We start from the raw sequence: 12793 nt of genomic DNA on the forward strand, positions 1-12793 counted from the left end.
GCCGTAGTGAAACTGGAGTCGGGGGCGGGAGTCGGAGTGATTCCGGAGTTGGGGCAGGATTCGGAGTGATTCCAGAGTTGGGGGTGGGAGTCGGAATGATTCCAGAGTCGGGGGCGGGAGTCGGAGTGATTCCGGAGTCGGGGGCAGGAGTCGGAGTAATTCTTGAGTTGGAGTGATTCCGGAGATGGGGGTGGGAATCGGAGTGATTCCGGAGTCGGGGGCGGGAGTCGGAGTGATTCCGGAGTTGGGGCGGGAGTCGGAGTGATTCCGGAGTTGGGGCGGGACACGGAGTGATTCCGGAGTTGGGGGCGGGAATCGGAGTGATTCCGGAGTTGGGGGCGAGAGTCGGAGTGACTCTGGAGTTGGAGTGATTCCGGAGTTGGGGGGCGGGAGTCGGAGTGATTCCGGAGTTGGGGCGGGAGTCGGAGTGATTCTGGAGTTGGGGCGGGAGTCAGAGTGAATCCGGATTTGGGGGCGGGAGTCGTAGTGATTCCGGAGTTGGGGCGGGAGTTGGAGTGACTCCGGAGTTGGAGTGATTCCGGAGTTGGGGGCGGGAGTTGGGGGCGAGAGTCGGAGTGATTCCAGAGTTGGGGCGGGAGTCGGAGTGATCCCGGAGTTGGGGGCGGGAGTCGGAGTAATTCCGGAGTTGGGAGCGGGAGTTGGAGTGATCCCGGAGTTGGGGGCGGGAGTCGGAGTGATTCCAGAGTTGGGGCGGGAGTCGGAGTGATCCCGGAGTTGGGGGCGGGAGTCGGAGTGATTCTGGAGTTGGGGGCGGGAGTCGGAGTGATCCCGGAGTTGGGGGCGGGAGTCGGAGTGATTCTGGAGTTGGGGGCGGGAGTCGGAGTGATTCTGGAGTTTGGGGCGGGAGTCGGAGTGATTCTGGAGTTGGGGCGGGAGTCGGAGTGATTCCGGAGTTGGGGCGGGAGTCGGAGTGATTCTGGAGTTGGGGGCGGGAGTCGGAGTGATTCTGGAGTTGGGGGCGGGAGTCGGAGTGATCCCGGAGTTGGGGGCGGGAGTCGGAGTGATCCCGGAGTTGGGGGCGGGAGTCGGAGTGATTCTGGAGTTGGGGGCGGGAGTCGGAGTGATTCTGGAGTTGGGGGCGGGAGTCGGAGTGATCCCGGAGTTGGGGGCGGGAGTCGGAGTGATCCCGGAGTTGGGGGCGGGAGTCGGAGTGATTCTGGAGTTGGGGCGGGAGTCGGAGTGATTCTGGAGTTGGGGCGGGAGTCGGAGTGATCCCGGAGTTGGGGGCGGGAGTCGGAGTGATTCTGGAGTTTGGGGCGGGAGTCGGAGTGATTCTGGAGTTGGGGGCGGGAGTCGGAGTGATTCTGGAGTTGGGGGCGGGAGTCGGAGTGATTCTGGAGTTTGGGGCGGGAGTCGGAGTGATTCTGGAGTTGGGGGCGGGAGTCGGAGTGATTCTGGAGTTGGGGGCGGGAGTCGGAGTGATCCCGGAGTTGGGGGCGGGAGTCGGAGTGATTCTGGAGTTGGGGGCGGGAGTCGGAGTGATCCCGGAGTTGGGGGCGGGAGTCGGAGTGATCCCGGAGTTGGGGGCGGGAGTCGGAGTGATACTGGAGTTGGGGGCGGGAGTCGGAGTGATTCTGGAGTTGGGGCGGGAGTCGGAGTGATCCCGGAGTTGGGGGCGGGAGTCGGAGTGATCCCGGAGTTGGGGGCGGGAGTCGGAGTGATCCCGGAGTTGGGGGCGGGAGTCGGAGTGATTCTGGAGTTGGGGCGGGGTTTCACAGGTTCTGTGCGGGGAAGGTTCAGTTTCACTTCTGCCGGATGCTGATCGAGGATCACCGAACAAGTCGGATTTTAGCTTCGGACCGAGTCATGAGCGAGAGACGGAGACGCGGACCCGGACCCGGACCATCGCCTGCGAACCCCAGCAGCGCAGCTCCGCCACCAGCAACTGGCCCCGGCGGAAAGCCAAAGGATTATCCGGGGAAAGGGTCCAAGCAGCGGTCGGGGGCGAGCAGCTGTCCCCCAGTTGAAAGCATCAACTCCCGCAACGGCTCCACAGACATTGGCGGGAAGAGCAGCGCCAAGCACAACGATGCGAGTGAAAGAAAGATCGGCACCAGCAGGACTGGGGGTGTCACCAGCAGGGATAAAACTGGCACCAATAGGGATAAGACTGGCACCAGCAGGGATAAAACTGGCACCAATAGGGATAAGACTGGCACCAGCAGGGATAAAACTGGCACCAGCAGGACTGGGGGTGTCACCAGCAGGGATAAAACTGGCACCAATAGGGATAAGACTGGCACCAGCAGGACTGTAAGTGAGACCAGCAGGGATAAGACTGGCAGTAATAGGGATAAGACTGACATCAGCAGGGATAAGACTGGCACCAGCAGGACTGTAAGTGAGACCAGCAGGGATAAGACTGGCAGTAATAGGAATAAGACTGGCACCAGCAGGACTGGGGGTGACACCAGCAGGGATAAGACTGACATCAGCAGGGATAAGACTGGCATCAGCAGGACTGTAAGTGACACCAACAGGGATAAGACTGGCACCAATAGGGATAAGACTGGCACCAGCAGGGATAAGACTGGCACCAGCAGGACTGGGGGTGACACCAGCAGGGATAAAACTGGCACCAGCAGCGAGAGAGATCGGAATATGTACAAACTGTTGAAGTCTGTGGTTGAGAGCCTGCGGCTAAGGTCGGCTGAGAAGGGCCGAGCGGCGAGACGGGTCAATGAGGTGGTCGATCACTTGTTGTCCCACATCAGGAAGGATTCTGGAGGTTGTTTTGCAGCAATTAAAAAGTTATCGAGTGGCAGTTACTACGAGAATGTGAAGGTATCTTTATTTGACCCGCCGCTTCCAGGGTCGCTTTTCCGCCTTGTTCCTTTTTCAAATATTTTCCTTCCTCCGCTCCCGCGCTCTTACTTTCATTTCTAGGTGCAGGAATCGGTTCTAACTTCCTTCTTCTGAAAATAACGTGTCCGTCAGGCTAAGGAGAGTGAAGTGGATCGGGGAATGCAGCCTGGGCCCGATTTTTTCTGGTGTAATTTAATCTAGTTTCATACTGTGAGTCATTGAGGTTCCTGGGCAATCCCAGAATGTACAGTTTGCATAAATTCCTAATGCGTCTCAATCGGTTCTCTCGGGATTTTCCAAGTACAAGTTTTATCTCCTCGTCCGGTGACAGGAATTAAATGTTGTTGAAAGTGACTTGAAAACCATCTGAAGAATTTTTAACACCAAATGTACATTTGAACTTTTACCAAATGCTTATTTTTCACTTGAGAAAGAACATTAATCAGAGAGGGACAGAGAGAGGGAGGTTGGGGGGGGGGCAGAGGGAGAGAGAGGGGGGGACAGAGAGAGAGATAGGGTCAGAGAGAGAGGGGGGACAGAGAGAGAGATAGGGTCAGAGAGAGATAGGGACAGAGAGAGATAGGGACAGAGAGGGGGGACCGAGAGAGAGATAGGGTCAGAGAGAGATAGCGACAGAGAGAGAGGGGGGACCGAGAGAGAGATAGGGTCAGAGAGAGATAGGGACAGAGCGAGAGATAGGGACAGAGAGAGAGATAGGGACAGAGAGAGAGGGGGGACCGAGAGAGAGATAGGGTCAGAGAGAGATAGGGACAGAGCGAGAGATAGGGTCAGAGAGAGATAGCGACAGAGAGAGAGGGGGGACCGAGAGAGAGATAGGGTCAGAGAGAGATAGGGACAGAGCGAGAGATAGGGACAGAGAGAGAGATAGGGACAGAGAGAGAGAGGGACAGAGAGAGAGAGGGGGTACAGAGAGAGAGATAGGGACAGAAAGAGGGGAGGGACAGAAAGAGGGGAGGGACAGAGAGAGGGGGGACAGAGAGAGATAGGGACAGAGAGAGAGGGGGGTTAGAAAGAGAGGTGGGGATAGAGAGAGAGGGGGATAGAGAGAGAGGGGGACAGCCAGAGAGGGGTCAGACAGACAGAGAGAGAGACAGGCAGAAAGAGACAAATAGAAAGAGAGAGACAGACAGACATTCAGAGACAGAGAGAGACAAAAATAGAGAGTTAAAGACAAAAACAGAAAGACAACTGGAGAGAGACTGACAGACAGAGACACAGAGGAGGACAGTCAAAGAGACAAAGGGGGAGATACAGAGAGAAGCAGCTAGAGAGACAAAAATATAAAGCGAGACAGAGAAAGAGTAGCTATGGTGAGGATTGGTGAAATAAAGCATGGTTTTAATCAGCCTACACTCCTTTTAATTGAAAATAGCTTTAATTGAATTACCTGATAATTTGAATTAAAGTTGTGCAAAAAATGCTTCCTGTGTTTTATTTAAATTGATCACCTCAAATAATTGAATCATTTGAATTATTTCAAGCAAAAAATACTTTGAATTAAGAGGAGTAGACTGTAATTATGAAATATGTACTTTAGCTGTTTATTGCTCTAGGCTGCTGATACCTGCGGATTATGCCTAAAAGATAAATTGAATTTTGTAAACTTTATAGTTAAGCAGAGCAGGCTAATTGTGTCACCTCTGTCTCAGAGAAGAGAATTATAAGTCCCGTATCTCCCGATTAATTACAGAATAAGTGAACGATCACCAACTACAGTATTAGAGCACATTTCGTACTTAAAACCAGCTTCAGACCAGGAACCAGGCAGATAGCGCAGGAGCCTGGGAATGGGCTGATCCAGATCCTCCACCTCTCTCCACCCCCCCCCCCCCCCCCCCGCCCCCCGCCCCCCCACAGTGGTCAGATCCGCCATTCCCAATACCCACAGTCTCTGGGATTCACTCTTCAAGATCCATCTCAGTGCTGCCAGACTCGGGGCCTTCCAAATGCTGCTACACACTGCGGCCCATCCCATACGTCCTGGCCAATATTTATCCATCAACCAACATCACTAAACAAACATTATCTGGTCATTATCTCATTGCTGTTTGTGGGATCTTGCTGTGCTCAAATTGGTTCCTGCATTTCCTAATTACAGCAGTGACAACACTTTAAAAGTATTTTATTGGCTGTAAAATGCTTTGCTGAGGTCATGAAAGGCGCAATAGAAATGTAAGTCGTTTTTTTCATGTGTTCCTAGACCCTGGTATCTGATTCTCCATTGTTGCCAGACCCTAGAACTCCCCTCCCATTGCTCCCAGACTCCAGATCTCCCCTCCCATTGCTCCCAGACTCCAGGACTCCCTCCCATTGCTTCCAGACTCCAGGACTCCCTCCCATTGCTCCCAGACTCCAGAACTCCCCTCCCATTGCTCCCAGACTCCAGATCTCCCCTCCCATTGCTCCCACACTTCAGGACTCCCTCCCATTGCTCCCAGACTCCAGAACTCCCCTCCCATTGCTCCCAGACTCCAGGACTCCCTCCCATTGCTCCCAGACTCCAGGACTCCCTCCCATTGCTCCCAGACTCCAGAACTCCCCTCCCATTGCTCCCAGACTCCAGGACTCCCTCCGTGCTCCCAGACTCCAGGACTCCCCTCCCATTGCTCCCAGACTCCAGGACTCCCTCCGTGCTCCCAGACTCCAGGACTCCCCTCCCAGTGCTCCCAGACTCCAGGACTCCCCTCCCATTGCTCCCAGACTCCAGAACTCCCTTTCTAGTGCTCCCAGCTCCAGAACTCCCCTCCCAGTGCTCCCAGACTCCAGGTCTCACCTCCCATTGCTCCCAGACTCCAGGACTCCCCTCCCAGTGCTCCCAGACTCCAGGACTCCCCTCCCATTGCTCCCAGACTCCAGAACTCCCCTTCCAGTGCTCCCAGCTCCAGAACTCCCCTCCCAGTGCTCCCAGACTTCAGGACTCCCCTCCCAGTGCTCCCAGACTCCAGGACTCCCCTCCCAGTGCTCCCAGACTCCAGGACTCCCCTCCCAGTGCTCCCAGACTCCAGAACTCCCCTTCCAGTGCTCCCAGACTCCAGAACTCCCCTCCCAGCTCCAGAACTCTCCTCCCAGTGCTCCCAGACTCCAGGACTCCCCTCCCAGTGCTCCCAGACTCCAGGACTCCCCTCCCATTGCTCCCAGACTCCAGAACTCCCCTCCCAGTGCTCCCAGACTCCAGGACTCCCCTCCCAGTGCTCCCAGACTCCAGGACTCCCCTCCCAGTGCTCCCAGACTCCAGAACTCCCCTCCCAGTGCTCCCAGACTCCAGGACTCCCCTCCCAGTGCTCCCAGACTCCAGAACTCCCCTTCCAGTGCTCCCAGACCTCCCCTCCCAGCTCCAGAACTCCCCTCCCAGTGCTCTCAGACTTCAGAACTTCCACCAGACCCTGGGACACCGTTCCGTGTGCTCCCGGATGATAGGAGACCTCTCCATTGCTCCCAGACATAGCCCCCTCCAGAGTTCCCTTCTCAGTGCTACCAGGAGCCCACTTGAAGTGCCGCTTTATTCTGGAACTTTCTACTGCTGCTGAAGCCACTGCTCCCAGACTCCAGGATTCCCTGCTTCAGTGCTTGGTATTTCTCCCACACCTTCAGTGTTCAGATCCTCATGTCCCCCCAGTGCTCACCTATTGTCAAGCCCTCATTCTACCAGAAGCCTGTTCCCCCATTCTGCACCACGTAGCCCCCCCCCCCTCCAGGCCTATCACTTGCCCCGGTGACCCCTCCTTCCAATGCTCCCAGATCCTGGGACCCCACTCTCCTCTGTCATATCATAGAAACATAGAAAATAGGAGCAAGAGTAGGCCATTCGGTCCTTCGGGCCTGCTCCGCTGTTCAAAATGATCATGGCTGATCGTCTAACTCAGTACCCTGTTCCCGCTTTTTCCCCCATATACCTTGATCCCTTTGGCATTAAGAAATATATCTATCTCCTTCTTGAATACATCTAATGACTTGCCTTCTGTGGTAGAGAATTCCACAGGTTCACCACCCTCTGAGTGAAGAAATTTCTCCTCATCTCGGTTCTAAATGGCATACCCCGTATCCTGAGACTGTGACCCCTGGTTCTGGACTCCCCAGCCATCGAGAACATCCTCCCTGCATCTAGTCTGTCTAGTCCTGTTAGAATGTTATATGTTTCGATGAGATCACCTCTCATTCTTCTAAACTCTAGTGAATATAGGTCTAGTCGACCCAATCTCTCCTCATACGTCAGTCCTGCCATCCCAGGAATCAGTCTGGTAAACCTTCGTTGCACTCCCTCCGTGGCAAGGACATCCTTCCTCAGATAAGGAGATCAAAACTGCACAAAATACTCCAGACGTGGTCTCACCAAGGCCCTGTATAACTGCAGTAAGACATCCCTGCTCCTGTTCTCAAATCCTCTTGCAATGAAGGCCAATATACCATTTGCCTTCCTAACTGCTTGCTGCACCTGAATGCTCACCTTCAGCGACTGGTGTACAAGGACACCCAGGTCTCGTTGCACCTCCCCTTTTCCCAATCTATCACCATTCAGATAATAATCTGCCTTTCTGTTTTTACAACCAAAGTGGATAACCTCACATTTATCCATGTTATACTGCATCTGCCATGTTCTTGCCCACTCACCCAACTTGTCTAAATCACATTGGAGCCTCTTTGCATCCTCCTCACAGCTCACATTCCACCCCAGCTTTGTGTCATCTGCAAACTTGGAAATGTTACATTTAGTTCCCTCATCCAAATCATTGATATATATTGTGAATAGCTGGGGCCCAAGCACTGATCCCTGCGGTACCCCACTAGTCACTGCCTGCCACCCGGAAAAAGACCTGTTTATTCCTACTCTCTGTTTCCTGTCTGTCAACCAATTCTCAATCCATGCCAGTATATTCCCCCCAATCCCATGTGCTTTAATTTTGCACACTAACCTCTTGTGTGGGACCTTATCAAAAGCCTTCTGAAAATCCAAATACACCACATCGACTGGTTCTCCCTTATCTATTCTACAAGTTACATCCTCAAAAACTCCAGCAGATTTGTTAAGCATGATTTCCCTTTCATAAACCCATGCTGACTTTGTCCAATCCCGTTAATGCCCTCCAAGTGTTCTGTTATCATATCTTTTATAATAGATTCTAGCATTTTCCCCACTTCTGATGTTAGGCTAACTGGTCTGTAATTCCCTGTTTTTTCTCTCCCTCCTTTTTTAAATAGTGGGGTTACATTTGCCACCCTCCAATCTGTAGGAACTATTCCAGAGTCTATAGAATTTTGGAAGATGATCACCAATGCATCCACTATTTCCAAGGCCACTTCCTTTAGTACTCTGGGATGTAGATTATCAGGCCCTGGGGATTTGTCAGCCTTTAGCCCCATTAATTTCCCTAGCACTATTTTTTTTACTAATACTGGTTTCCTTCAGTTCCTCCCTCTCACTAGACCCTTGGTTCCCTAACATTTCTGGGAGGTTATTTGTGTCCTCCTTTGTGAAGACAGAACCAAAGTATGTGTTTAATTGTTCTGCCATTTCTTTGTTCCCCATTATAATTTCCCCCATTTTTGACAGTAAGGGACCTACATTTGTCTTCACTAATCTTTTTCTCTTGACATATTTATAGAAGCTTTTACAGTCAGTTTTTATGTTCCCTGCTACTTTACTCTCATACTCTATTTTTCCCCTCTTAATCAATCTCTTTGTCCTCCTTTGTTGAACTCTGAACTGCTCCCAATCCTCAGGCTTGCCGCTTTTTCTGGCAATTTTATATGTCTCCTCTTTGGATCTAATACTATCCCTAATTTATTTTGTAAGCCACGGTTGAGCCACCTTTCCTGTTTTATTTTTGCGCCAGACAGGAATGAATAATTGTTGTAATTCCTGCACAAGTTCTTTAAATATTAGCCATTGCCTATCCACCGTCATCCCTTTTAGTAAAATTCCCCAATCTATCATAGCCAACTCGTAATTTCCTTTATTTAGATTCAGGACCCTAGTTTCGGATTCAACTACTTCACTCTCCGTCTTAATGAGGAATTCTATCATGTTATGGTCGCTCTTCCCTAAGGGACCCCGCACAACAAGATTGTTAATTAATCCTTTCTCATTGCACAATACCCAATCTAGGATTGCCTGTTCTCTAGTTGGTTCCTCAACGCATTGGTCTAGAAAACCATCACGTACACACTCCAGGAATTCCTCCCCCACAGTATTATTGCTAATTTGGTTTGACCAATCTGTGTGGATTAAAGTCACCCATGATTATAGTTGTACCCTTCTTGCATGTGTCTCTAATTTCCTGTTTAATGCCCTCCCCTACATCTCCACTATTGTTTGGGGGCCTATAGACAACCCCCACCAATGTTTTCTGCCCCTTGGTGTTTCTTAGCTCCACCCATACAGATTCCACATCGTGATTTTCCGAGCCAATATCCTTCCTCACTATTGCATTGATTTCCTCCTTTACTAACAACGCTACCCCACCTCCTTTCCCTTTTTGCCTGTCCTTCCTAAATATTGAATACCCCTGGATGTTCAGTTCCCATCCTTGGTCACCCTGCAGCCATGTCTCCGTAATCGCAATTATATCATACCCGTTAATATCTATCTGCGCTGTTAATTCATCTACCTTATTGCGAATGCTCTGCACATTAAGACACAATGCCTTTAGTCTTGTCTTTTTAAGATTGCTAGTCATCTTAGTTTTATTTTGCACTATGGCCCTATTTGTTTTTCGCCCTTGTTTTCTCTGCCTTCCACTATTGCTTCTTCCCTTTCTTTCTTTTGTTTCTTTCCTTGTTTCCCCCTCCTGTGTCTCCCTGCTCAGGTTCCCAGGGACCCGTCCCACTGTCAGACCAATCAAATCAAACACACATTCCACTCCCTCAGAGCAACAAGTTGCAGGCTTACCCTCTGCAGAGTGTAGTAATACCCCTAGAAACACCCCCAAATTCTACCACCACCTCCACCTTAACTGCTCCAAAACCACACAACCCAAGGCCATTACTGCTAAACCCCACCTACATTACAACAGTGATTACACTTCAAAAGTACTTCATTGGCTGTAAAGCACTTTGGGACATCCTGAGGTTGTGAAAGGCGCTATATAAATGCAAGTCTTTCTTCCTTTCACCTACCCACTCCCGACCTGCTGTGTGATGCCTGTGTATCCTGGGCTGGGAAAATGGGGCAAGATAAGAATCAAATACACAGGCAGTGAAACAGTTAATGATCCAGGTTTCATGGAGAAATTGACAAGCTCGATAAAATTCGAACCTCAGAGAACTGGGTAAAAATATCAGAATAGCATGTAATAAAAATAGAATTCAACTTTACAGGCAGGCCAACAGAGCGTGAAGTCCTGGAGATCTCCACCCATATAGCACACCAAGGGCTCGAGCTCCATAAAGATATTAAAACCAGGCAGGAAGTGGTGTCATTTAGGTGTCAATGTGATTTTGCGAAGTTAAGAATGGAATTACACCAACTCTTCATCACACCCATATAAGCTGCAGGACCACAACTGAAGGGAATCACTCTATTTTGGTTATTTGAAGGAGGGAGAATGCAAGGACACTAGTCAAGGACACCACATAGGAAAGTGTCTGATCCCAATCCTGATCCTGATCCTGATCCCACCCTCCTCCACCCATCTGAATATACACACCTTCCTGGACTTGTCAGATGAGCAGATAAAGCACGACAGGGTTTTTTTTCCATCCTGCTAGATCACCTCAGGGCAAGCGTGACTCTACTGGCGCTGTACAGATCAGCACTGCTCCTTCCAGACCTGCAGTCCATATGGGTGTGATTGATGCAGTTTGCCAGAGCGAATATCATCACTTTCTCAATCAACAGCAGAAGGCACCCTGGCCTTCGCCCACATTGCTCGATATCCCAAAATCGAAGGTGACAGATTGCTCACCCACTACCCTATGACCCCCTGCCCACGACAGTGGAGTCCTCACATCCTACAAGATCGTCCCCTCAATCAATGCAGAGCTAGTCTGTGAGCAGCTGCACTAGATGGTTACAGAATGCCCACTCTCCACAGGTAGATGTCTGAGACTCTTCACAGGTAGATATCTCCACAGGTAGATGCCTGTCTCTCTCCACAGGTAGATGTCTCTCTCCACAGGTAGATGCCTGTCTCTCTCCACAGGTAGATGTCTCTCTCCACAGGTAGATGCCTGTCTCTCTCCACAGGTAGATAGATGCCTGTCACACTCCACAGGTAGATGTCTCTCTCCACAGGTAGATGCCTGTCACACTCCATGGGTAGATGTCTCTCTCCACAGGTAGATGTCTCTCTCCACAGGTAGATGCCTTCTCCTGTCACAAAGCTGCCATTTTACAACAATCCTCTACTTCCCCCATGGACCAAAAGTGCAAGGTTTGGCTTCTGGGAGACCGAGGATACCTGCTGCAGTCTTGGCTTATGACACCTGTGCACCGTCCTCCCCCAGCTGATGAGCGCAGGTATTATGTTCATGCATCCTCAGGGGAAGGGAAGACCCTAGGGGGAGGGGAGACCCTGCCCCTGGAGGAAGGGGAGACCTCCCTGGGAGAAGGGGAGACCACGCCCCTGGGGGAAGGGAAGACCTTCCTGGGAGAAGGGGAGATCCCGCCCCTGGGGGAAGGGGAGACCCCAGGGGAAGGGGAGACACCCCTGGGGGAATGGGAGACCCCACCCACCCTGGGGAAGGGGAGACCCAACCATGGTTCTGGGAGACAATCATCTCGTGATGGGGTAAGCTTCATTTTACCATTTTATTTCTGGCCCCTGCAGATTTCTGAACCCAATGAATTTGATATAATGATTACCATCCCCGTTAAAAGAATTGAGTTTATGGAAGTGGATTCTGAAGGTGCTTTCTACCAAGTGGCATTTAAGAGAAATCCAGGTGGCAACCCTCTTGAACAATTTGTTGACAATGGAACACTGTCAGCTGAACAAATGCTTTGTCACCTCAGGAAACTCATAAAAGAAGCAGCAAAAACTCTGACAGGTTGGTAAGGAGTTTTGTTCGTATCATTTCCACCGGCTCCACTGCAGGGCAACTTCTGCACAATAATTGGTCAATGTGTTTTTGTACTGAATCTGTCCTTTTCCTATTCCCTTCTGAAGAACCCTGGCTGGTTATAATTGACCTCCGACCCTGGCTGGTTATAACTGACTTCCGTCCCTGGCTGGTTATAACTGACCTCCCGACCCTGGCTGGTTATAACTGACCTCCAACCCTGGCTGGTGATAATTGACCTCCTGGACACTTTCTCCTTGTGGCCATTCTTCATGCAAGAACCTAGATGATGGATGTTTTTGGAGGCTGTTCACCATTGGACTGCATGAGAGCCGAGACCAATTGTGTCCTTACCTGACGTGTGCTATTGGCAGAGGGGTCACTGGATACCAGTCATGAGTGGGACAGCTTGCTGATTTTCCTCTTCCCGAGCTCGGGGATATTGTACTACCTGCTCTGCCTCCCTAGCTGAGATCTGCTAACGAAGCCAGACCATGGATTGTACCTGGGACCCTCCTGCTCGGAATGGTTCAGTATTCCACCAGACCTGGTCTGCTGGTTTTAGTTTTAACCACTTCTGTGTCACACTCACTGGAGTCACACAAAGGGTCGTGGAAATCGAGAACTCTCTCCCAAAAGGCTGTGGATGCTGGGGGTCAATTGGTGCTTTCAAGACTGAGATCGATAGATTTTTGTTGGGTAAGGGCATCAAGGGATATGGAGCAAAGGCGGGTAAATGGAGGTGAGTTCAGCCATGATCTAATTGAATGTGTAACAGGCTTGATGGGCTGAATGGCCTTCTCCTGTTCCTATGTAACAGGCTCGATGGGTTGAATGGCCTTCTCCTGTTCCTGTGTAATAGGCTCGATGGGATGAATGGCCTTCTCCTGTTCCTGTGTAATAGGCTCGATGGGATGAATGGCCTTCTCCTGTTCTTGTGTAACAGGCT

General features: G+C 51.0%; 1 protein-coding gene across 2 annotated transcripts in view; it reads left to right on the plus strand.

The window, feature by feature from the left end:
- Positions 1-1766: 1766 nt before the first annotated feature.
- Positions 1767-12793, plus strand: part of LOC137321663 (cyclic GMP-AMP synthase-like) — a 33946-nt gene continuing 22919 nt past the window's right edge. For both annotated transcript variants that reach the window (XR_010962877.1, XM_067984165.1), the window contains exons 1-2: positions 1767-2805; positions 11613-11832. Coding sequence is in view for 1 of the 2 variants with exons in the window: in XM_067984165.1 (XP_067840266.1) it covers positions 1777-2805; positions 11613-11832 (1249 nt within the window). In the remaining variant the exon portion in view is untranslated. The remainder of the gene's footprint in view (positions 2806-11612; positions 11833-12793) is intronic.

The sequence above is a fragment of the Heptranchias perlo genome, chromosome 5 (assembly GCF_035084215.1).
Source record: "Heptranchias perlo isolate sHepPer1 chromosome 5, sHepPer1.hap1, whole genome shotgun sequence".
Lineage (NCBI taxonomy): Eukaryota > Metazoa > Chordata > Chondrichthyes > Hexanchiformes > Hexanchidae > Heptranchias > Heptranchias perlo.